The 26,026-nt window shown below is 42.3% G+C and overlaps 1 protein-coding gene across 1 annotated transcript in view; it reads left to right on the plus strand.

The window, feature by feature from the left end:
• The window catches only part of DCAF8 (DDB1 and CUL4 associated factor 8), a 1,751,511-nt gene extending 1,734,068 nt beyond the window's left edge, over window positions 1-17,443 (plus strand). The window contains exon 14 of the mRNA XM_044059248.1: window positions 16,395-17,443. Coding sequence (XP_043915183.1) covers window positions 16,395-16,511 — 117 coding nt within the window. The 3' untranslated portion in view covers window positions 16,512-17,443. The remainder of the gene's footprint in view (window positions 1-16,394) is intronic.
• Window positions 17,444-26,026: the final 8,583 nt, after the last annotated feature.

The raw sequence follows: 26,026 nt of genomic DNA on the forward strand, positions 1-26,026 counted from the left end.
GGCAAACATACCTTACAATGTGGGTTTGATTCTTTAGAGGCCTCCTGCAAAGCAGCTGTCACTGGATCCAGTTATACGTAGGCATGCCTGGTTAAAGGAACAAAGTCTGCCTGATCATGTTAAAGCAAAACTACTAGATGCTCCCTTACAGCAGGATGTTCTTTTTGGTGTTAAAGCAGAAGAAGTTTTAAAGAAAATGGAAGATAAGGCGAAATCAATGCAGACAGTCAAAGATTTCCTACAAGTACAAACCCCTCGCTTCAGCAGAAACTGGCCAACAAAAAATTGGTCCTTTCCAGCCACTGACAGACCTCAGAGGGGTAAATACAGGCACCCAAGGGGCAGAGGACAACCACAAGCTCAGTATAAGCCTTGCTAATGAGGCACTCCAACCCAGAAGGGAGGAGAAGACAGGTCTCAACCCACCAGAAGGCAAACTCAATGACTTGCACCTCAGCTGGCCAAACAAAGCTCTTTTGTCAGCCCCCTTGGGGGGAAAACTAGCACTATTTGCAGACAACTGGCACATGGTCACAAAGGACAAATGGGTCCTAGACATAATTTTATGAGGATACCGATTCCACTTTCACACCTTGCCAATAAAAAGAGGAATGCCAAACCTGCCACAAAATCAAAGGGCAGAGGCTCAAAAACAAATTACAGCTCTCATGGCCATGAGAGCCATTCAAAGGGTACCAACTCAAGAGCAAGGCCAAGGACTCTAGTACCCAGAAAAGAGAATGCTTGGAGACCAATTCTGGACCTTTCAATTCTAAACACTTACTTACAAGTTCCCAAATTCAAGATGCTAACACTACAGCAGCTACTTCCCATGTTGGGCAAGGAAGCATGGCTGGTAACGTTGGACCTCAAGGAGGCATACCTGCATGTTCCTATCAGACAAAGTTGCAGAAGATACCTCCGTTTCATTGCAGGTTCAACCCATTATCAATTCTCTGCACTGCCCTTTGGCTTATCTACTGCGCCCAGAGTTTTCACAAAATGCCTGGCACCAGTAATTGCATACTGCAGACAAAGAGGAATTCAAATATATCCATACCTGGACGACTGCCTCATCCAAGCAGAAAGAAAAGACATCCTCTTACAACATCTGGCTTTTGTGAAGCATCTACTAAATTGTCTGGGGTACACAATAAACGAAAAGAAGTCAGAACTAGTACCCTCACAAAAAATGACATTCCTGGGTGCCAGCTTGGACACAACGGCCCAGAAGGCTTATCTTACACCAGACAAGCAATTACAACTGACTCAATATTTCAAGACAGTGGCAACAAAGACCCAATTAACTGCAAGAAAAATTCTGCAGGCTTTGGGCTTCATGGCATCTTGCATTCTGATAATACCATTTGCAAAACTGCATATGAGGAAATTACAGTGGTACTTAAAAAGCGTATGGTCTCAACACAGCCACAGCTTGGACACAGTGATATCTCTCATTCCCTGCCTTCTACAGGAATTTCTGTGGTGGGCACAGGCATGTCACCTCAACAAGGGTCAGCCTTTCACCTTGCCCCCACCCAGGCAAACTATCACAACAGATGCTTCAGACTACGCCTGGGGGGCACACATGGCAGGGCAATGCATTCAAGGCCTATGGACTGCAGAACAAAGAAAACTGCACATAAACCAAAAAGAGATGCTAGCTGTACAGAAAGCTCTGACAGCCTTCAAGGATCTACTACAGCCAGGACAACCTGCAATAAAGACGGACAACGCCACAGTAATGTGGTACATAATCAAACAAGGGGGCACACATTCCTACCCTCTTTGCAGGCAAGCAATAATCTTATGGAACACAGCTCTGGCCTACCAAGTCCAGTTACAAGCTCAGTTCCTGCCAGGACAGAAAAACACATTGGCAGACCTAAGCAGAAACATCAAAGATCCCCACGAATGGAAATTGGACCCACAAATATTTACAATGATAACTCAAAGATGGGGCCTACCAAATATAGACCTGTTTGCCAGTCCTCAAAACTACCAACTGAAAAAATTTTGTACAAGGACATTCCGCCATCAAGCTTGGAAAGTGGACGCTCTCTCCTTCATTTGGAAAAACCTGACAGCATATACCTTTCCTCCATTACCTCTTCTCACAAAGGTTCTTTTGAAGGTCAGAAAGGAGAAACCTCGACTGATTCTCATAGCCCCAGACTGGCCACGCCAGCACTGGTACCCGCTATTGAAGAATATGGCTCACAGCCCACCATGGATATTGCCTCAAATACCTCATTTGCTCACGCAGCAAGACAAGCAGATTCTACACAGCCAGATCAAAACCTTAAACCTGGCTGCATAGCAAATCAATTAAGCATCCAACCAGCCCCTCTTTCACAAGCAGTACTGGATGTTATTCTAGAAGCCAGGAGGCCAAGCACCAGGAAGGCATACTCGGACAAATGGAAAAGGTTTTCTGCTTGGAACCAAACTAAAGGCCAAGACACAACTCAGCCTCATATGCCTCACATTCTGCAGTATTTAGCTGAGATGTTGCATAAAGGACTTTCCTTCTCCTCAATTAAAATCCATGCTTCAGCTATTTCAGCTCACTACGACACAAATCCACCTTTATTTTCAAATCCTCTTCTAAGGCAGTTCCTCAGAGGGGCAAAAAACATTAGACCACCTAGAAGAGCTCCTGCACCAACATGGGACCTCAACTTTGTTCTGGAAAAACTAACGCTACCTCCCTTTGAACCAGCTTTTTCTGCAGACCTTCAGTTCCTATCTTGGAAGACTGCCCTGCTCTTGGCAATAACTTCTGCTAGGAGAGTCTCAGAATTACAGGCACTTATGGCAGTGGAACCTTTCCTCATTTTTCATCAAGACAGAGTTTCTCTACGAACTAATCCTTCCTTCATGCCTAAGGTGGTTTCCAGTGTAGCTTTAAATCAAACCATCCACCTACCCACTTTCTTCCCCAATCCACAGAACAAAGGTGAGAGACTCCTGCATTCCTTGGACATTCACAGGCAGTTTCGTTACTACTTGCATAAAACTAAGGCTTTCAGAAAAACTGACCAGCTCTTTGTTTCCTATGCTACAGCTTCTCAAGGGAGGGCCATATCTAAGCCAAACCATTTCTAAATGGATAGGCCATTGCATACGATTCTGTTATACCCATCATGGGAAACCAGTTCCTCCTACCATTAGATCCCACTCTACCAGGGCAACAGCTACCTCTACAGCCTTTCTCAGGGGGGTTCCTACCAAGGAAATTTTAGAAGCTGCAACTTGGAGTTCTGTACACACCTTCACCAAACACTATCACTTACCTCTTTATTCTAAAAGTCCAGGGCAGGCTTCGCTACTGCAGTTCTGCAGGGCCTCATTGCCTCCACTAACCCTCTATGATGCCTCCACCCTACCTTAGCTTTGGGACTCAACCTAAGTGTGATGACTGCAGCAGGGTAACACGATGAACATAGTACAGTTTTGTACCTACCATAAATGTAGATGTTCGAGTGTTCACCCTGCTGCAGTCCAGGTTACCCTCCCTCCAACCCCTCTGATCTACTGGCTAAATCTCTGCAATGCCTTACTGATGTATTTGCTTATAGCTGAAGGGATTTTGTGTTTGTACAGTGTTCACACCTTTTGGTACTAATTTGGATCACCTTTTTTGGGGGCACCTGACATCTGGGGCAAGAAAAACTGAAGAGAATGGCGTCTGTTGCAATATATGTACCCCTGGCGCACTGACGTCAGGGATGAGGCGACAGCAACCGACGTCGGACCAAGACTTTGGAAATCTGTCCGACTGCGGGACCGCCTGACGACAGGATAACCCAAGTGTGATGACTGCAGCAGGGTGAACACTCGAACATCTACATTTATGGTAGGTACAAAACTGTACTTTTCCCTGTACTGATCTGAAACTGGATTGGCTATGTCAGCGACACCTTTCCTGAGACTATTTGATTTGATGTCAGTGCCCATCCTCATCAGCTACTGTGTATCTGTGTTCCTAGCACACTGTACAGTACAGATGTCAAGTCTGATGTCATGCATCCTTTGTCAGCATTCCAGTGATAGGTAATATAAATACATTTGTCACATTTTGTAAAACATGTCAGTGGACTGGTCAGCAAACCTTTTTTTTAGCCAGTACCCAGGCTCATTGATGGGAAATGACAGTATCCTAGAATATCACTTTCACATGAGCGGTTTACCTAGAAGTACGTTTGCTTATTTACAGTAGTTAGCACAAGAAGGTTTGAAGAAAGTAAAATTTGATTACATAACCATTTGAAAAATGTTTACTAGTGATTTGAAAAGCAACTTTTATAGTGTGACCAGTATGTCGCTTAGTATTTGTTTCACAGGTAAAAATCATGATCCAAGCATTCATGTAACAAATACACATTCAGACAGTTTTTCGGATGCTGGTGCCACCTGTTATACAGTTGACATTACAGGCGTATTATGAGAACTTTAGCCATATTTGTCTCTCCTCCTAGTGCATCCACTTATATAGCCTGCTTTAAGCTGTTTATCAGAAGCACCCCACCAAGGAGGGGGAGGTGTCCTCCACCGCTAGTCAGCAGTATCTTCATTGTGGCCTGATAAGTTTACAGGAAATGTCACATGTTCTTCATCTCACATTGCTGCAGTCCTGACATATGGGTAGTCCGCTGTCCTCGGTCGGCCCGAATACCAAAGTATTAGGCTGACGTCGGTCATGGGCGCTCAGATCTGACATCAGAGCGTCAGGGTATTAAAGCGCATGACCGACGTCATATCCTCAGTCTTTTTTGCCGCATGGTCCGATGCAGAAGCAGCGTTTGCAAGTGCCGTTCGGCGTTCTGAAATTTTCGTATTCTGAGTTTCAGACCGAAACCAAGTTGGGCTAAGTACCCGTTGGGGAATATTTTGTTTTTCTTGCCTCAGTTAATTCCGGATGTCAGAAAAAGTGAATAATTGTATTTCTTGTGGGAAACAGATACCGCATAGGGATTACCACTCTCTTTGTATTCCTTGTTTGGGACCTGAGCACGACGTAGTCGGGTGTCGCTTTTGTGCTAGGTTTAATAAGCGCACCATTAAACGAGGTTAGATTGCGCTAGGCTTGTCTTGATGGCGGTGTAATTATAATATGCCGTTGGATCCTCCGACGCCCGCTACCGCTAAGAAGCGCAAAGACAAATCTTTAAAGTTCAGGCAGGATGAGTCGTCCGTTCCGGACGCCGGTTCTTTAGAAACTACGGTGGAATCTGTGGATCCAGCCGAGGTTTCAGTTGAGTCTCAGGGGGAGGCTTTAATTTTGCAAGATGTGGCCTCTCAGGAGTCAGGTCAGGCTGAGGGGGCCTCTCAGGTTGCTGTTCTCCCTTCCTTGCCTAAGGTGGTTAGGCCTTCTCCTTCTGTCTCTAAGGCTCCTTCCAAAGGCAGGCCTGGTTTGCCTTCCACGGGTGTCAGTCCTAGTTCTGCAGGTTCTGTGCCTAAAAAACACATGCTTAAAATGGCAGAAGATTTAATTTCTTTAATCAGAGGTTCTATGCCCCCTCCTGATAAGAGACCTAGGGTGGAGCCAGAGGTGGAAAGTTTGGAGCAGGCTTCAGATTACTCAGAGTCTTCGGCTGAAGACATTCAGGATTTTCCTCCTTATTCTGATTCAGATGCAGAGGATTCCACTCCTTCTGCTTCTCCTCCAGAGGATTTTTCTTTTTCAGAAACCCTGCATTCTATGAGGGAGCATTTTAAATGGGAAGGTCAGGATTTCTCAGATTTCCGAAAGAGGCTTAGGGAATTTTTGTTTTTACCACAACATAGGCCCTTGGCTATACCTCCTGTTTTGGATGTTGTTCAAGACGTTTTCTCCGAGGCTTCCCTTAATCCTGACTCTCTGCCTCCTGCGCCAGTTAAGCCAGACAGGTATTACAGGGTACCTGAGGCTCATAAATATCTGTATAAGAGTCCAAGGGCTGACCCAGAAACTATTAGCCAGGGACCTAAGGGTGTCAGGGCTTCTGTTGTAAAGAATCCAGTTCCTATGGATAAAGATGCTAGAGCTTTGGATAGATGGGGTAAGAAAGTGTATACCTCTTCCACTTTAGCAATGAGGGCTTTGAATTGCCAGTTTCATATGTTGAAGTATCAGAATTTTCTCCTTACTCAACTAAAATCTAAAGTGGATGCTTTGGCAGAGGGCGTAGAGTGTAAAGAATTACAGGATTTGGTACATGCCTCTGAACAGGTGGGTAAGCATTCTTTGCAGTGTGGTTTCGATGCTTTACAGGCTTCTTCCAGGGTGGCTGCCACTGGTTCAGTTATTCGCAGGCACGCCTGGCTTAAGGATCAGAATTTGTCAGAGCATGTTAAAACTAGAATTTTGGATGCTCCTTTACAGTCTGAAGTTTTGTTTGGTTCTCCTGTGGAGTCTGTCTTGAAGAAAATGGAAGACAAGGCTAAGTCTATGCAGACTGTTAAAGATTTTTTGCAGGTGCAGCCTCCTAAGTTTAGCAGGAATTGGCCTACTAAGGGATGGGCTTATCCTTCTTCTGATTCACAGTCTAGGGGTAGATCTAGACGTGGTAGGGGCAGAGCTCAGAATACTTTCAGGCCTAGAACATGGAGTTCACCTGCACAATCTACAGGTGAGGGCAGGGGCCACTCCTTTCGTAAACAGGCCCAATGACCTGCATTTTCAGCTGCCAGATTCTTCCTGTCTGGCAGCTCCTTTGGGAGGAAAGTTGGCACTCTTCAAGCAAAACTGGCTTTTAGTCACCCAGGACAAATGGGTGTTGGACATTATAGACCGAGGCTACAAGTTTTATTTCCATACATTGCCTCCTTTCAAAGGCATGCCAGACGTTCCTCCTCAGCAAAGGGTAGAGGCTCACAAGCAGATTTCTTTACTTCTTCAAATGGGGCTATACAGCAGGTCCCTCTGTCAGAAGTGGGCCTAGGATTTTATTCTCGCCTGTTTCTAGTACCAAAGAAAGGAAACACTTGGAGGCCGATTTTGGATTTATCTATCCTCAACACATACCTGGACATTCCAAAATTCAAAATGTTGACGTTGCAACAACTTCTACCTCTGTTGGGCAAAGATCACTGGATGGTAACTCTGGATCTCAAAGAGGCTTATCTTCATGTTCCTATCAGGCCCAGTTGCAGGAGGTACCTGCGTTTTCGGGCTGGGACTTTACATTATCAGTTCTCTGCATTGCCCTTTGGCTTATCTACTGCGCCCAGGGTGTTCACAAAGGTTCTGGCTCCAGTGATAGCCTTCTTACGGTTAAGAGGAATACAAATTTATCCTTATTTGGATGATTACCTGATTCTTGCTCAAGACAAGTACGAACTTCTTCATCATCTACAGTATGTGATGGCAGTGTTAAGGTGCCTAGGGTATTCTGTGAACGAAACAAAGTCCAGTCTAGTACCCTCTCAGGAAATGTGCTTTCTGGGTGTGAGACTGAATACAGCTTCCCAGATGGCTTTTTTGACCCCGGACAAGCAAAAGAACCTTACTCTTTACTTCCATCAATTGTCTCTACGGTCCAGGCTGACTGCAAGGACAGTCCTTCAAGCCTTGGGGTTCATGGCATCTTGTATTCTGGTGCTTCCCAATGCCAAACTGCATATGAGGAAGCTACAATGGTATCTCAAAAATGTATGGACACAACACTGCCAAGATCTGGACACTGTCATTCAAATAATACCTTGCATTCAAAAGGAATTTTTGTGGTGGGCTCAGGAATGTCACCTAAACAAGGAACTCTCTGTGACCCGACCAGAGGCGAGTCAGATTTTAACGACAGATGCCTCGGACATGGCTTTGGGAGCACACCTCAATGGAAAATGGGTTCAAGACACGTGGCCTGCCAGACTTCAACATTTACATATCAACTTGAAGGAGATGTTAGCAGTCCAATTTGCATTGATGGCTTTCAAGGATTTACTTCACCCAGGGCAAGTGTTGATTCAAACAGACAACACAACTGTCATGTGGTACATCAACAAGCAAGGGGGAACCCATTCGTACCCTCTTTGCAGGCAAGCAATGATTTTGTGGGAGACTGCTCTCAGTTTACACCTCAATCTTCAGGCAAGGTTTCTACCAGGAGCACAGAACTCCTTAGCAGATGTTTTGAGCAGACAGATAGTGGATCCCCACAGTGGAAATTGGATCCTCATGTATTTCAAAATTGACAGTGATATGGGGAACTCCAGACATAGATCTGTTCGCTTCTCCACTAAATTTCCAGTTGCCAAAGTTTTGCACAAAAATGTTTCATCCCACAGCTTGGAAAGTGGATGCTCTATCATTCAGTTGGAGCAATCTTCACGTCTATGCCTTTCCGCCTCTGCCTCTCCTTCCCAAGGTACTCTTGAAGGTCAGACAAGACAAGCCCTCCATGATTCTAATAGCTCCAGATTGGCCTCGACAGCACTGGTACCCTCTGCTGAGGAGTTTGGTACTGGAGCCTCCATGGCCTTTGCCTTCGATTCCGCACCTTTTGTCACAGGAGGGCAATCATTTCCTCAATGCCAGGATTCAGTCCCTGCATCTAACAGCCTGGCATATTCTGTTCTAGAACCTGGAGGGTCGCAGCTTTCACAACAAGTTTTGAATGTTATTTTGGAGGCCAGAAGGCCTAGTACGAGGAAGACTGCTTTTTTGTTGGCCATTACGTCTGCTAGAAGGGTTTCTGAATTACAGGCTCTTATGGCAGTTGAACCCTTCCTAATTTTTCATAAGGATAGGGTATCTCTGCGTACTAATCCTACTTTTATGCCTAAAGTGGTTTCAAATGTGGCCTTGAACCAATCAATTAATTTGCCTACTTTTTATGCAGATCCCCAAAATAAAGGGGAGAAAATTTTGCACACTTTGGATATTCATAGGCAGTTGCGTTATTATTTAAGCAGGACTAAGGGGTTCAGACAGTCTCAGCAGTTGTTTGTTTCTTTTGCTTTGGGTTCTCAGGGGAAACCTGTTTCAAAACAAACTATTTCTAAATGGATTGGCTTTTGTATTGCTTTTTGTTATTCTCATCATGGTAAGGAGATTCCAGCTGGAATCAGACCTCACTCCACTAGGGCTACTGCCACTTCTGCAGCTTTTTTAAGGGGAGTAGCTACTAAAGATATTTTGGAAGCAGCTACTTGGAGTTCAGTGCATACTTTTTCTAAACATTACCACCTTCCTCTTTATTCCAAATATAGGGCTGGATTTGCCACTGCAATCTTACAGGGCATTTTGGCAGCTCCCAATGCTTTATGATTTTGCCAGCCTCCCTTTACCTCTGCTTTGGGATTCTACCCATATGTCAGGACTGCAGCAATGTGAGATGAAGAACATAGTACAGTTTTGTACCTACCATAAATGTAGATGTTCGAAGATCCACATTGCTGCAGTCCAATTTACCCTCCCTCCTTCCCCTCTGTGGTTTGGAATGGTTGTATGGTTTGGGTGGTAGCTGTTATTTGGACATGCCTTTTGGGAAGTATTCTATTTTTGGCTGTGGCCTTTCTTTTTAGGGCCTTCTGACATCTGGGGCAAGATAAGACTGAGGATATGACGTCGGTCATGCGCTTTAATACCCTGACGCTCTGATGTCAGATCTGAGCGCCCATGACCGACGTCAGCCTAATACTTTGGTATTCGGGCCGACCGAGGACAGCGGACTACCCATATGTCAGGACTGCAGCAATGTGGATCTTCGAACATCTACATTTATGGTAGGTACAAAACTGTACTATATAATACCATTTATATTGTCTAGTCAAAGAAGGGAGAAACCCCCTGCATCTTTTCCAGAGGGACCTAAATTTGGTGAATATTTGTGTATGATGCAAGGAAAAGGAAGATGTCTCACTGACTGTATTACATCTTCCCAAATGAGGCTGCAGCATGTCTGCCTGCAGTCCTCTTGCCTGGTTCTGTCACTGACAGACATCTTGAAAAATGCTACCAGGGTGACCTGGGACAGCCCAGAACAAAGTAACTATAGTTCTCTACAAGACAAATCACATTTTCCTTCCTTTGAGACACTAATCTAATTACAGGCAAGTTTCCTATACGTCAAAGTCCTGGTAATGGCACCCATAGCTGTGGAGTAAAAATTAATTCTGCATAGCATTCCTATAACCAATCACAGAGGAGCTAGTTCCTGATACTTCTCTATCAGGATCCATAGCACAAGTAACAGAATAGTGCTGTAAAAGGCCAGTCCCAAGCAAGCTAATTTATCAAGCTTGCCAATCTAGAGGACAGAGTAACCACCACTCCAATGGGGCCATGATCATCCCAGCACAGTCAGCAGTACACCTGAAAGCTTCCCTGACCGCTGCACTACAGAGGCACTTTGAGGGCCAACTGGTCTTTTACCTGCCATCATGGTCAAAGATCAAAAAAGACAAGTTTGTTGAAGGATATTATCTGCAGAGAGTACATTGTGCTGCTCCTCACCTCACTGACCCGTAGTATCACTACCCTTGCCTGACTTCCCAAATTTGTTGAGATGTACAATATAAAAACAAAGGATTATGATGAGATCTTCATTCATGACCAGTTTGGTACACATTTAAAATGGATGCCAAGAAACTCACCTTCAAAGCGAAGATCTCTTTCAGCTATGGGAACACCTCGTAGACTTTTGCCTCCATTGTCAACTGTGAGTTGGTAAAACACTGCTTCAAGTCCTCAGCCCTGAAGGGTGGGAAACGTGCTTTTTCTTTTCCTTGGATAGGAATTTTCCTGTATATTTTTTCTCCCTTTCCAGTAGTTTTCAGGGTCATTTTGAAGATTCAGAAGGACTCAACAATAATAATAGTGGTGATTACCTTCGCACCTAGGCAGCAGTGGTTCTCCATTCTTTGAAATGGCCAGGGGCAATTGCTGCCAGCTCCCTCACAGATTGGAACTACTTCCACAAGACTAGGGGTGATAGTTGCATTACGGCCGTAATAAATTTAATCAACTGCTTGGATGATAGAATCGCTATACTTTTTACGCACCTTTCTTGAGGACATGCAGCAGGTATTAAATGAGGCTGTCAATCTTGGTGTTAGAAAACCTTTTCTGTCTACTAATATATGTTTGTCTAGTTGGTGCCAAGAAAAGAAGCACCACCCTCTCCAGGCCAGTGTTTCTCTGGTTCTGCATTATTAGTCTGAGTTACTATCCTGTGGCGTGTCTTTTCCCCTCAGGCAAGGTCCATATGTCTGCCCCTGGATTCCCCTGTTTCATTGCAGTGTCATATAAAGATGCTTTGCAAGGGGTGCAAAACATAAGGATGGGCTATTAGGAGATCCAGTGTTTGAGCTGGTTATTTTTCAATCTGATTCTCCTGTTAATGGTGGTATACTGCTTTTGGGGGAATTCAGTTTTAACAGCAGAGGTGATAGTGTTTTACTATTGGTTCATAATTCTATTTCATCTAGTAAGGTTTTAATTGAGATTATGGAAATGATTGTGGATATAATACTGAACTCAGAGGCCATCAGGTTTTTTGGTTAATTATTGTACTCCAGGAGTGAAGGTTTGACACCCGCAGAGAATATTTGAGTGTACTGAACCGTTGACTAGTTCATAAAAGTACTATAGGGTGACTTTAGTTATCCATCTATTGACTGGAAAGAATTTTGAACAGACCTTTTAATGTTAAACAGTTTTTAGAATTATTAATATTACATGGTTATAATTAGTTGGTACAGGAGAACACCAGAGAAAACTGAATTTTAGATTTGGTTGATATAAATAATCTAGATTTAATTTCAGATGTTACAACTGGGGCATTATTGGGTAAGTTTGATCACAGTTCCAACACATTTGTTCTTTGAAGTAGTGGTCAAGATATGTTGATGACATGAAGTACAACTTTGGTCTGCTTGATTACGAGGTAATTAAAGATCATATTTTGGAGACTTGGCAAATTTAAGTCTTACAGAAGAAGTTGACTGTAGCTAGTTAGATAAAAGACATTTTTATTGCTGGTGTAAAAGCAGCTGAAGACACTGTTAAACATTCTGTTAAAAGAAATTCGTTACCTAATTGGTAGAGTTGGAGAATAATAAAATGAAATAACAAGAAAAAACATACTTAAGTCTTTATAAATGTTCTCCATCAATAAAAAGTGTTTAAATTGAGCAATGTTACTTAGAACTTGCAGCATTTAATTAAAACTGAAAAATGAAAAAATTATATTTAATGAAGAATGTCAAAGCACATTACCATTATGTTCATTTAGGAAAATCAAAGACCCTATGTCACTGTTGGTATATAATGCGTCTAAAACTCACATTATTATAGCTGAGGTTTCTAATAAACATGTTGGTAACGATACTCAAGTTTAAATTTAACCAATTGTAATGTTAACATTGCCACATAATACTTTTTCTTTAGTCACTGATATTAATAAATCTCTGAAAAAAATGTTAAACTAGCTCATCTATGGGCCCACATGATATGCCTTCAGTATTAATTAATAAGCTCACGTCTACATTAACATATATTTTATTTATTTTCAATGGACGTTTAACTGATACAATGTGTAAAATACCAAAAATGTCTAATATTACTCCTGTATTTAAAAGGGTAAAGCCACCAAAGTTTCAAAGTATAGACCTGGTAGTTCACTTTTGTGCAAATGTTTTGAAAGGCATTTAGCAGAGCTCATACTTAATGAGACGAATAGACTTGATATAATTGACTTATATCAGCATGGTTTTATTAAGGGTAGATTAGTTATCACAAACTAACTGAATTTTATGATCAGGTAACCATGACAGTGGATTTGGGGCTTTCATGTGCTACTATTTTCTTGGATTTGGCTTAGACTGCATTTGTCATATGACTGTCTGTATGATATTAGTTGATCTGAGTTACAGTCCTTACATAATGAATTGGATAAGAACTGGCTGTAAGATGGGCAGCAGAGAGTACTAATCAAAGGGTGTGCTTCCAAATTAAGTAAAGAACCAAAGGCCGTGCTTCCAAATTAAGTAAAGAAGCAAAGGCCTTGCTTCCAAAATATGTAAAGAATCAAAGGCCATGCTTCCAAAATAAGAATCAAAGGCCGTGTTTCCAAAGTAAAGAACCAAAGGCCGTGCTTCCAAATTAAGTAAAGAACCAAAGGCCGTGCTTCCAAATTAAGTAAAGAACCAAAGGATGTGCTTCCAAATTCAGTAAAGAACCAAAGGCTGTGCTTCCAAATTCAGTAAAGAACCAAAGGCCGTGCTTCCAAATTCAGTAAAGAACCAAAGGCCGTGCTTCCAAATTCAGTAAAGAACCAAAGGCCGTGCTTCCAAATTAAGTAAAGAACCAAAGGCCGTGCTTCCAAATTAAGTAAATAACCAAAGGCCATGCTTCCAAATTAAGTAAAGAACCAAAGGCCGTGCTTCCAAATTCAGTAAAGAACGAAAGGCCGTGCTTCCAAACTAAGTAAAGAACCAAACACCGTGCTTCCAAATTAAGTAAAGAAGCAAAGGCTGTGCTTCCAAATTAAGTAAAGAACCAAAGGTCGTGCTTCCAAATTAAGTAAAGAATCACAGGCTGTGCTTTCAAATTAAGTAAAGTTGTTAGATGTGTACCCCAGGGTTCTGTGCTGCGACCTTTGTTAGTTGACATACTGCTTTCATCTGTTCCCTCACCTAAACTGTCTTGGATAAATAAATATGTAGACAATTTTAAGTTAGGCTTTATTGTCACTAGTGAAAAGGATTTTTTTTAAATGGATTTTTAAAAAAATGTGTCCTTTTTTGGCATCTCAAGTAGGTATTCATTTTAATAATGACAAATGTAAAATCATGTATTTTGCAAAGTCTACTTAATGAGTGTCTTCTTACAGGGATTGGTATTGGAAGCTGTATGTTATAAGAACTGGGGTATATATATTTCAAACACATTTTACTTCACCGCACATCTGGATTACATTATTAAAAAAAGTCTTGTACAGGTGCTCTTAAAATGTTTCTAATATCATTAAATTTTGATTAATCTTTACAGAATCTGTATTAGACCAATATTGGAGTATATTGTGTTTATACACCTAAGAATCTAAATAGAGTAGAATCTGATCAAAGAAGTTTTACTAAGAGAATATCTAGACTTCTTGTTTGGTAACTGATTAGAGACTTGCTAAATTATATTCATTGAAGGTTGGGCATCGAGCTGGCACCTCGGCGTTTCGTAAAAAAATCTACTGCCAATCATTAGCGGACCGGAGTTCCGCTGTGGCGACCCCTTACCGGGAAAAACCCGAAAGACAAACAACAACAACATTGTAGGTATTACTGAGGCAGATTGGTTCTTGGTTTTAAAGCTTTAAAGAATGAAAAACTTGGATTATTATTAAATCTTGATACTGTTTTTTGTGTTAACACTTTGGCGCAATATGTTGAAATTTTCTGAGGTTTAGTAAAACAAAGAAAAGACGCTCCCTCAGATTTTGCCAATTTTTATAGGATCCTGTACCGCTCACAGTTCATAATTCAGAAACATTTAAAAAAAAGTGATAATTGGATAGGTTCTGATGTATGTTATCCTTCGTTTGTGGAGTTTGTGTTAGACTATGTTCTTGGCCCTAAGTCCCTAACATCTTATGAACTGATAAACTTAAAGGAGTATTGCATATGAAGCCTCCTGGAATCCAGATAATGAATCTTAGAGATCTTAATTTGGTGTCAGTACTAGCTATTGCTCCATATGAACCAGCAGATCAAGCTGTGTTGAGGTTCTTGAAATGGAAAAGTGTGTTACTAATTGCTCTGACCTTCTGCAAGACGAGTGTCTGAGTTGCAAGCTGTTATGGTGCGACAGCTTTATCTTATTTTCCACATAGATAAGATTTCCTTACAAACTGTTTTTGCCTGTAGTGGTATCCGAGTTTGCCTTTAGCCAAGCTAGCCATCTCCCTTTCTTCCTTCCAGGACCAAATGTGAGATAGATGAGATATTTCATACTGTGGATGTCTGTAGACAACTTTACTACTGTCTTGAGAGAGCAAAATCTTGCAGGATCCCTGTTCTGTTCTTTTCTTGTAAAGGTAAGGAAAAAAGGACAACCTGTGTCATTTCAGACTGTTTCCATGTGGTTATCTCATACTCATGACTAACAGCAACATTATTTCGGTCAAGGACAAGACTTATTTTACCAGGGCCTTGCTTCATCTGTGGCTTTTTGGAAAGGGTTGAATTGTAGAAGTAAGCAGCAACTCAGTCCTGTTTGCATACTTTTACAAAGTGCTATAAGCTAGATGACTCTTCTAGCTCACGGACAAGCTTTCCTATGACCACTGTCCAGGTCTTCCCAGACTCTCACTTTTCTGTGTCACTCAGTATAAGCTATGTTATCTACCCTTATAGCTTAGGCTACTGCAGCACTGATCCATATGAAGAACATAGTATGGTTATGTAAGTAAACTTAACATCAGTTGATTTTTAAATGGTCACTGCTGCAGTAGCCACTCCTCCCTCCACCCCCTTGTTTTTGTATGTTTTTATACCAGGGTGTGGACATTTGTTATCATTTTCCCAGTATTGTTCTCAGGGCTGTAGTCTCCCTCTGTGTTGGGATGAAAGCTCTGAAGGGCTTGGTGTCCAATCCTGCTTTCCAGTCAGCTCAGCTCAAGCAGACTAATGGTTTGGGTAGGTGTAAGGTACGCTGAAGCTTTGGAAGCTGGCTGGCCATTGTATCCTAGGCAGGATATAACCCATATAGCTTAGGTTACTACTGCAGTGATCATTCGAATTTCTGCCGTCATGATAAATTTTACTTACACAACTAGACTTTTTTAGAAATTAACATTCTTGGGATCCTTTTGCTGTTTATAGTTTTGTCCTTTCTTCCGACTGGTTTGCTTAACTAAGTGACTTAACAATCTCCCTAAAGTGTCAGGATGTCATAAGGAGCTGTGGATGTTAAGCAGAAGTGTACAAAACAGGTGCTGTAGAAGTGAATGAGTTAACTTTAGATTTTACTCTTTATGCAGCCATTTGGATGATCCAGTATTCCCTCATCCTGTTCAGTATTGTAGGATAGATATCTACATTTAGTAGCAAGCTACTTGATCGTATGTGCCCTGTATTTTTTTTTTCCTGAAGTTATGAACCCAAGTGCTGCATTAACATGGACATAGATTTTATCTATAATTTTTCTCTTCACCACTTCATACCAAAATGACAGTTGTCCTATGACTTTTGTGTCTCTAGAATTGCTAGTTTTGGTGGCGGAAACTTACCAGTCACTTTGTCTTTTGTTTGTAGAAGTCTTATACTAAGTGATTTGAAGTATCATTACAAATATACTTTCCATTATTTAATCATATTTGCTTAATCTAAATTGAGAAAGTGTATTAACATTTTTGTGTTTTGTTAATAAATTGAGAAAACTTATTCTTAACATTTCTTTTGTGTTTGGTTAATAGCATCGTCATGATCCTGCTGCTGGGGGAGATGCAGACTCTGATGATTCGTCCATGTCATCTGATACCCTAGATGATGATGATGAGGGGCCTGACCGTGTACAGTGTATGCCTTCATGAACAAGTTAGAGATAAAAAATGAGCTGCAAACATTTAAAAGGGATATCACAAACTTAGGAGTATCGGCAATGCTGTGCATGTTGTTATGCTTCCACTTTTGGGAGCCTTTGCTACTGAGTGCGACTCTTGGAAATGGGAAGATAATTTTACACATTATAAGTTCCAAAATGTTACAGAATGCCAAAAAGATCTGCTTCCCAGGCATCATCTCCAGACCACAAGAGAAATATTTGTAGAACATGTAGAAAGGCTGTCAACTTGATGGCTAGATATGCATTTAATTTACAGTTCCTGGCTGTCAGTCCTGCCTGCTCCAATGATGAGTTTCTGGATGTGCAGAAGAGAGAAAGAGAGAATCCACTGTTTTGAGACTGGAGAACTTTTGTTGAAGATTTCTAGTTTTTTACTAAAAATAAGAGAAGTGACTCTGAAAGGACATGGACCTTTTTTCCAGATAATGTTTAAGAAAAAAAAATCTATATATAAATATTATATATATATATACATATATATATATATTAAAATTAAAAACACTTTGAGAAAAAAAAAAAAGAGAAAAACAAATGTAGATCACACACCATTGCAATAATTTTCAGTTTTGCCACATGCAGCCAGAGGGGAAGAAGAGGAATTTGTGGAGGGTCATCGGTTGATGCTATGAAAATGTTTTGAGCCACAGTGTAACCTTGTCACAGGTGTAGCTGACTGCAGCTATCTGTTTATGTATGTTTGGAGAAAGGGCTACACTGTGAGTGCACTGGGTTGTAACTCAAGTACATCTGATGCACTGTGGTGTCTGTGGTGTGGCAAGTCAAACTTTTACTTGACGTAATGGAGAAAGACGTGTGCTTTTTGCTTCCATTGGCTGTTTGATTTGAAATGTTCATTGATTATAATTAATATTTTTCCTCAGTAAAACTGCTTTTGTGTTCTCTGCTGTGAACTGGCTGATTTTTATAACCTTTAGTTACTGTAACTTTTAGCAAAATATTGTTCCGTGGAAGTGTTGGTGCGTTCATCTCTTGACATATCGTTGCGATTTTGTACATTGGCAGCTGCTTGACTTCCTGACAGCAAGATACATACATGCTACTGCTAGTGTTTGACCGTAGGTAGAAACAGAAATATGGGACTCTGTACTGACAGCAAGATACATACACACAACTGGTAGTGTTTGAGCATATGTAGAAACAGGAATACTGGGACTCTGTTGCAGGCAGTAACTCAGTAATGAGGAGTGGTTGTTTTGGGGAATAAATGTTACTAGTTGGATATGTAAATTCCACCGTTGACTGTATTCTGTTGAAGGAAATTGATTTTAAAATTGACTATATAAATAAGATTGTGTTGGGGTACGTTAAGATTCTTTGTTGCTTGAGATTTCTTTTGATAACAGTTTTAAACAAAATTAAGATGGTCATATCAGGAATTGATGCAACACTAGGAAGATGACCATTTCATTGCAGATTAAGAACTGTTAATAGTGGAGTTGAGGTTTTATTTAGGCATGTTATCAAAACTGCATATCATCCAAGTAGGAGTATCTGAGTCTAGCACTTCTGACTGTGGGGATATTGCACAATATGCTGCTAGCAGTGCTGTGACGATGTCTCATGAAGAGTTAGTACAGTCAGTTAGCTACCACTGAGCACTGTGGTTGAGAGCTGTCTTACCGGGTTACAAAGAGACGGTATTGTTTGACACCATTTGTAGGTTTGCACATTCCCGTTAAAAGTGAAATGGCATTAAGGTATCGTACTACATCAGTGCATATGCTGGTGTACAAATATTGTTACCATTATAAAAGTTACTAAGCATACAGTTGAGCATGATAAAGAAATATTTACTCCCAAGAGTGACTTTGGAAAAAGCAGAGGTTTACTACTGAATGGTATTAGCTTTATCACTGACAGCGGTAGGAAGAATTCAGTGCTGAATGACTTTATTGTGAGTACGCAGGAGGTAAGTCACTAATTAGTCACTAGTAGATTCTGTGAGTGAATAGATTTTAATGTCTTATAAGGAGCTTCCATTAAAAGCTGCACGCTCTACTGAGGACTTTCAGCATTCGCCCCCTCCCCTGACAGTTGATGACAGCTTTGTGATAGCGCCACATTTCTTCTATGAGCTGCTTCTGCATATCACATATGACATTTTACATGATTATTGTGCTCCAGTTTGATGTTTAAATTGTGCTCCAGTTTGATGTTTACTTTCAAATGTTTTTTCACAGTGCATTCCATGTTACTCATGTTTATTTTAGTCTGTATCTCATTAAGTTTATTTCTTAGCTCAGGCTGATAGTCAGTTGTATTGGGTGACCAGGATAGTCTGACTGGGCAAGAGCCCTAGGGAGAAATGCTCCACACTGTACAGTGCAGTTAAAACACATTTGGCAAAAGCTGTAACAAGTAGTCTACAAATGACAAGATAAGTAGATCATCTGATGTCATCCCAGTCACCATTGGGTCTAGGATCCGACATCGGATCCTTGCTGGCACACTTTTATACAACAGCTTAGCTCATGCTCCTCCCCTCCCATAATGCTCTGCTGCCCTTTAACCCCCCGATCTTGTCTGCCACGGTTGAAGACAGACGCAGATTGCTCAGCTCATCCACTGTAGACAGAATAGGTTAATTTTTTTTGGGGGGGGTTCTTTAGTTCTCTCTTTTAGCCTTTTCTGAATGTTTTTAGTCTTTGAATTTGTTTAGTGTATTTAGGTTTTCCATGTTTACCCGTTGTGTTTTACCCCTCCCGTATGTTTACCGTTTGGCGCTTTTTTTAGTTGTAGTTTTGTACAGGCTTTTCCTTAGTTTTGAGTTTTTTGGGGGTTTTCAGTAGTTAGCTTTTTTGACTGTGTGCTTTGGTATGTGAAAGGACTCTCGGTGCCCAACTTTTGGTGGTGTTTTTTGGCTTGGACGTGGGTTTGTGTTTTTCTGGTTGAGATGTCTGAAAAGCCATCCGGGTTTGAGGTGTTCCTCGTGTGGTCAGAAGATGCCTGTCTCTGAATCACACAAGGAGCACCTCTATTGCCTCTGTGCCAGCCATCTGGAGCTTGAATGCAGCATTTGTGCAGCATTCAACCCCAGAACCCTGGTCAAGCCCCAAAATAAACTTCTACTCAGAGGTATGGCTCAGGGGGTCCCTTGGTCAAGGAGTCTTCAACCAAGCAGGTCCCCTCTGAACATAAGTGAAAAGCTATCTCATCCTCCTCTTCTGGGGAGGTCTGTGGTAAGAAACCTAGGCTGTCGGATCCCAGGTCTCTGGATCCGACTCCAGCCTTAGCAGTGTCTGATCCAGTGATCTCACACCCTAAGCCTTCCAGAGTCTCAACGCCCAGATCCAAGGCCTCCAGATAGAAGCCTTCGGATCTGAGCTGGAGCAGATCTGTCATGGATCCGATCCTGTCAGATCCAAGGAATTCAAGAGCTCTACCCTCCCTTGGACTCTTCTGTTTCCTCTGATCCAATACGGTAGGATCCAAGACCAGTGTCTGATCCTATTGCTGTTGAGGATGTTCCCTAGGATCCTCTGGGAGAGGATAATTTGTTTACCTCTCCATGTAGGAGCCATTCCTTTGAACATCGGAGAAGGCCTTCAGGGTCCTGACACGGGTCTCCAGCTAGGTCCTCTATTTCCTTCTGATCCTCTAGGAGCATCTTTCCTTCTGATATGTACAAGGATGATGTCTTTTTTGAAAGCTCAAATCTAGTTGGTGCTTTTGGCTTCCCCAACCCACAGGACTAGGGGAACCTTCTCTTACTCCCCGGTTATTTTCTCCTCATCTGATCTCACAGGGACTGAACTTAGGGGAGCTGGTGCATGGCATGGAGGTGGTGGGAGTTTCCAGGAGTCCTTTTGTCTCTACCCCATCAGAGTCTGTGGCTAGTTCTGCTCCTATGGTAAAGTAACCTTATCTTGCCTTTCATAAGGATAGAGTATCCTAAAGAGCCAACCTTTCCTTCATGTCAAAAGAAGTCTCTAAATTCACCTTAATTCAATCTGTTCATTTCCATGTGGTCTTTTTTGAACCACAAAGTCAGGGGGCGAATTCTGCATACTTCGGATGTCCACAGACAATTCAGCTATCATACTGTGGGAAAAAAGAATTTAGAACTTGTAGTCAGCTTTTCATTTCCCATGAAGGTAAGAAAAGGTCAACCAGTACCAAAGCTGACTATTTCCAAATGGTTATCCCATGCAGTCCAGTTTTATTAAATTATAACCATGGGAAAAACCCTTCCTTCCAATGTCAAAGCTTATTCTACCAGAACCTTGGCTACCTTCAGAGCTTTTTGTGAAGGAATGGACAATAGACATATTCTACAGCATCTTGGTCATCTGTCCACTCTAAATGTTACAAGGTTGTCATTTGTTTTCCAGATCAACAGCAGGCTTTACTGTGACTGTCTTCCATAGTCTCCTGGACAGTGACCCTTCCTCCTCCTCTCTTGTCTGTGCTTTGGTAATCATCCTGTATAGCTAAGGCTGTTGCTACAGTGATCTAATGATGAACACGGTACAGTTGTGTAAGTAAATTTACCACAGCAGCAGATGTTTGAAAAAACTATCTCCTTCCCCCATTCTTTTTGTTTTTGGTCTGTCCACAGCACCTACCATGATGGGGGCTCCCCCTTATCCATGTTTGTCCCCACTCTCCTTGCATGTAATTTATTATTTAGATCTTTAGACTACCCTTTTCTGTGTGGTCTGATTTTTGGCTCCTGTATATCTTTTGTACTGGCCTCCTCAGATGTACAGACACAAGGAAGGCACCCTGAAATTTTGGATACTGGACATCCAATCCTTGGCAGGATCTCTCTCTCATAGCTTATGTTACTGCAAAAGTGATGTGTTAAAACATGAACTGCAACTGTGTTTTCTTTTTCCTAGTTCTCACACAAGGTCTGGTCCCAGTAAGACTGGGTTCATACAGTCGGATACCAGTGTTGGGCAGACATTTGTATCAGCATTGAAACCACAGCCTTAAGGTTGACTTCTTCTGCATTAGCTTTCCTACCAATATTACAAGCTTCAATAGCAATGGTCAGGAACAGTATGTTACTCAGTTTCAGTGCCATTGTTATTGGAGATATTGCTAATGTCAACAGCGTTGACTTTATTCAAAAGCATTGAGACATTTAACATTGTCGCTGGGGATCAATGTCTGTCTCTGTCCCATTATCTGAAGTCAGGCTGATGTGGCATAGCTCAAAACCAGTGCTTGCAATATTGGCCTCAGTCTCAACTTTGTGTTCTCAGGCAGCAGGGACCAGTGCCCTTGACCTCTACTGTGATGTTGCCATTTTTATTGATATTGATAGTGCAGACTGTCCTGCATTTGCTGCACTTGATGCATACTCAACTATGTTCGTAGGTTCATAGATGATTACCAGGTTAACAGCTTAAGAACCATTACAAGCCTAGCCAGTATAACCTGATTTTACCCAATGTATGGCCCCTGGAGGCAAGAGGATGGTATGGGTTTGTGCCTATGCTTTGAGTATGTCACAGATTGCCCTATCCATAAGAGTCATAGACGCTACCCCAGGAGTGAATTTGCAATTACCCATCCATTAATCCAAATTGTGTTTGAAGAGGGACAGGGAAGGGCTCTGCTTAATGTGAATAGGAAGCCTGTTCCAAAGAAGGGTCAATGTCTGAGGTGCATATCTGTCTCTCCGACATGTTTTGCTTGAGTCGCTAAGTTTAGATCCATAAATTGGGTAATGCTTGTGCCGTTTGACCTGCGGATGTGTAGCAGCTGCACTAGGGCTGGATTTGTGAGTGCCTTGCAGGTAAGCATAGGTCACCCCCTAATAGTCGATAGGAGACAGAGTATAGGGATAGAGCTTTTAGTCTGTCTGCAAAGGACATGTTTACACCCTGTATTTTCTTTGTGAAAAACCTTTGAGTTCACTCCAGCTGCTTTAAGGGCCTTGTCAAGTACATGCCAAATGGAGCATTGTACTCAATGATTGGTCTAATGAAGGCTGAGTACAGTGGGAATATAATTTCCCTGGATCTGGATGCCATGCCTTTACTTATAAGTTGTACCACATAGAAGGACTTCCTCGTCACTGTGGACAGATAGAGGTCAAAGTTCAGGTCAGGTTACTATCTGTGTACCTAGATCTCTCACCTTAACTCTTAGGGGTGTGCTATTGATTGTAATTTGCAGGGATATTTGACTTCCCAAAGGGTATGATGATGCATTTTTTCACATTCAATTTTAGGCCATGGTTCTGGCACCAATCATTTGTCTGATCTAGACCCTCTTGAAGGATATCTACATCATTAGGGGATTTGTCATCCAGAGGCCTTCCACATTAGCCTTGGCTTCAGAGAAGTATATTCTAAACAGTGGTGGTCCCAGCACTGAGCCCTGTGGCACTCAACTAGTTACTGGCTTCTTGCTGTATCTGGATTCACCCACTTTAACATGTCCTGTCAGTGAGCCAGTTGGCTATCCATCTGGTGATGTAGGGATTTATGCCCAGTTTTCTGAGGTTGATTATAATACCCGAGTGGGCAGTTGTGACAAATACCATGGCCAGGTCGAGTTAGGTGATACATACTGTTTTACCCTCATCTGTGACTTTAAAGTTCTCAAATCCACCAGATCAGTAGGTGTGACCTGCCCTTGACAAAGCTGAATTGGGTCAAGTCCAGTGTGAATTTCTCAAAGAAATCCACCAGATCAGTAGGTATGACCTGCCCTTGACAAAGCTGAATTGGGTCGGGTCCAATGTTTGGAGATTTCCTGTTTCATTATTTATCAGGTCCATCAGCGAACTTGGTTAGCCATAGTCCTCCTGTGTTTGCCTGTACTTCTGTGAAGTATATGCTGAACAGTAGGGACCCCAGGACTGAGCCTTGTGGGACACCACTTGTGACTGGTTTAGAGTCGGACCTGGAGCCCGTTATTCTTACTGTGTGAGTTCTGTCTATAAGCCAGTTGGCAACCCATCTCGTGATGTAGGGGTTTATGTTCAGGCTGGTGAGTTTTCCTATAATTCCCGAGTGGGGAATGGTGTCAAAAGCCTTGGCGAGGTCAAGGTAGGCTGTGTGAACCACCTTCCCCTCATCTAAGGCTTTGGTGACTGTCTTGAAGAAGTCAACCAGGTTTAGTAGGCATGATCTGCCCTTAACAAAGCTGATCTGGGTCAGGTCAAGTGTTTGGAGGTTCCCAATGTCTTTGTTAATGAGTTCCATGATGATTCGCTCCATAGCCTTGCAGACCAGGCTAGTCAGGCTTATGTGGTGATAGTTACCAGGGTCAGTTGTGACCCCTCCTTTGTGGAGTGGAATAACCGTTGCTGTGAGACATTCTATGGGCACGTAGCCTGTGGAGAGGCTGAGGTTGAACAATGTGTTTAGGTGGGCGGTTAGTTCGTTCTGTGGTTTGTGCAAGACGCAACCTGAGACACCATCTGGCTGTATTGACGCTGTGTTTTGGCTTTTGAAAGTGCTGTTTTCACCTGTACGTCTGTGATTTCCAGGACACTACACTTTTCCGGTATTGTTGTGGGCCCTTGTGGAGGTGAGAGGGGGGTGAAATTTGCACTGAAGCTATCTGCCAGGATGTTGGCAATATCAGTAGGTTCAGTATATTTTGTGCTACTTTGCACTAGCTCAGAGCATATCTGCAAGTTGCCACTTAGATTCTTATAGGCTTTGTGGTTATCTTTCGTATCCGTGGCTATTTTTCTTTCGAAGTTAGCCTTGGATGATTTTATGAGGGACCTTAGTTTCTTACTGATACTGATCAGGGATGTCTTTCCTTCTTGGGATTTGCTTTTTTTCTGAACTAGTTTCCTCCTTCTATTGTATAGCCTGTTTATGACAGGGGTTCACCAGACTGGTTTCCTTCTCTTAGGGGAGTGAGTCTTGGTTTTGGTAGGGATGGCACAATCCATGCATCCTTGTAGGTGCTCATAGAGTGCATTTGTTAAAGGTTCCTGCATCTTTGACACTGTTATCCTTTAGCATGGGCTGTGAAACTTACCACCTCTGTCTTAAGTAAGGTGAAGTTTGCTATAGAAATGTTTTTCACTGTGGTTTCCTTGGTTGGGGGTGGTGGTGTGGTGTGGACATCCAGAGTGATTAGTTTATGGTCTGATCTAACCAATGACAGGTTGATCTCCGGTGCGGAACACCTGTCGCTCATGTTAGTGATGACCAGATCCAATGTGTTTACACCTCTGGTAGGGGGGTTTACCAGCTGATCCAGGGCATTTGAGTTGATAAATTCCAGGAAGCACTGGACCTGGGAGTTTGTACTTGAGTAGTTTTTCCAGTTAATGGTAGGGTAATTGAAATCGCCCAATATCAGGGTGTTCGGTAAGGCCTTCATGTTTTCCAGTGTCTCCAGAAAGGCGGAGTCGTGGTCCTGGGTCATGACGGGTGATCTGTAGCAGGCCACAATTTGCATTGCAGATTTGCCCGATGTTAGTTGCACATGGATGATCTCTGAGATATTATACTGCGCCACTAACCTGGAGGTGTAGGTATCCTTGATGAATATGGATACACCCCCTCCTTTTGTGTTTTGGTCCATGTTCTGTGGCCAAAAATGTGTGGTATGAGTTGTAGCCTGGTAGTGCTGGGGGTGCTCTGTGGAGCCTTGAACCAGGTTTCATTTACTGTACAGATGTTGACATTCTCCATACTGAGGAGTGCTTCGAGTATGTGCATTTTGAGATTTAAACTCCTGGCGTTGAGTAGCATAACCCTCATTTTTTTTATTTGTGCTGTTTACGGAGGTGGGTTTTGACTTTTGAGCCTTGCCTAAAAAAGGCACTACGGGGGCAGCAAGAGCCTTGGCCAGTATTCGAAAGCCTGGGGATGACAGGTGCAAGCCGTCTCTTGCAAAGCAACGAGGCTTGTCGAGCATGTCACCCCAGGCTGACAGACACCGAATCCCCTTTAAATGACACCAGAAACTTAGCCAATTGTTGAAATTGATCATTTTTTCTTTATACTGCGGTATCATTCTTGGTGAGGGCAGGATGTTACTCAGGGTCACGGTCATACCTGCCTGGGCTACATGATCAGAGAGCTCTTCCATGTCTCTTTTCCTGTAGTCCAGGGAGGTACTTCTCAGGTCATTATCGCCAACATGAACAATGACAGAGTCATATTTGTACTTGTTCTGGAGTGACCTGAGTGCTTGTGTTATGTGGCGGATTTTGGCTCCCGACAGGCGGCTAACAGTAACCTTCTCCTTGTCCAGCCTAGTGAGTGGGACATCAGTGTGCTTGACTACAGAGTCGCCTATTACTAGTGTGTTAAGTATGTTATTTCACCTTAAGGGCTGTCATTGTGCAGCACACTGATTTTGTGTTTTGTGTGTTGTCTGGTTTGTGACGGGAGGTGCAGGTTTTTTGGGTGTCTGCTTTGGAAGTCTCTGATGCTTTTGCAGGTTTTTATTTAGAGCCTCCGAATATGATTTTGTGTATTTATGTGTATTTTTTGCCAGTGCTGGTTTAGTATGTCTGTGTGAGGCTGGAGG

Source organism: Protopterus annectens, chromosome 17.part0 (assembly GCF_019279795.1).
Source record: "Protopterus annectens isolate FY-2018-M chromosome 17.part0, PAN1.0, whole genome shotgun sequence".
Classification (NCBI taxonomy): Eukaryota; Metazoa; Chordata; order Ceratodontiformes; family Protopteridae; genus Protopterus; species Protopterus annectens.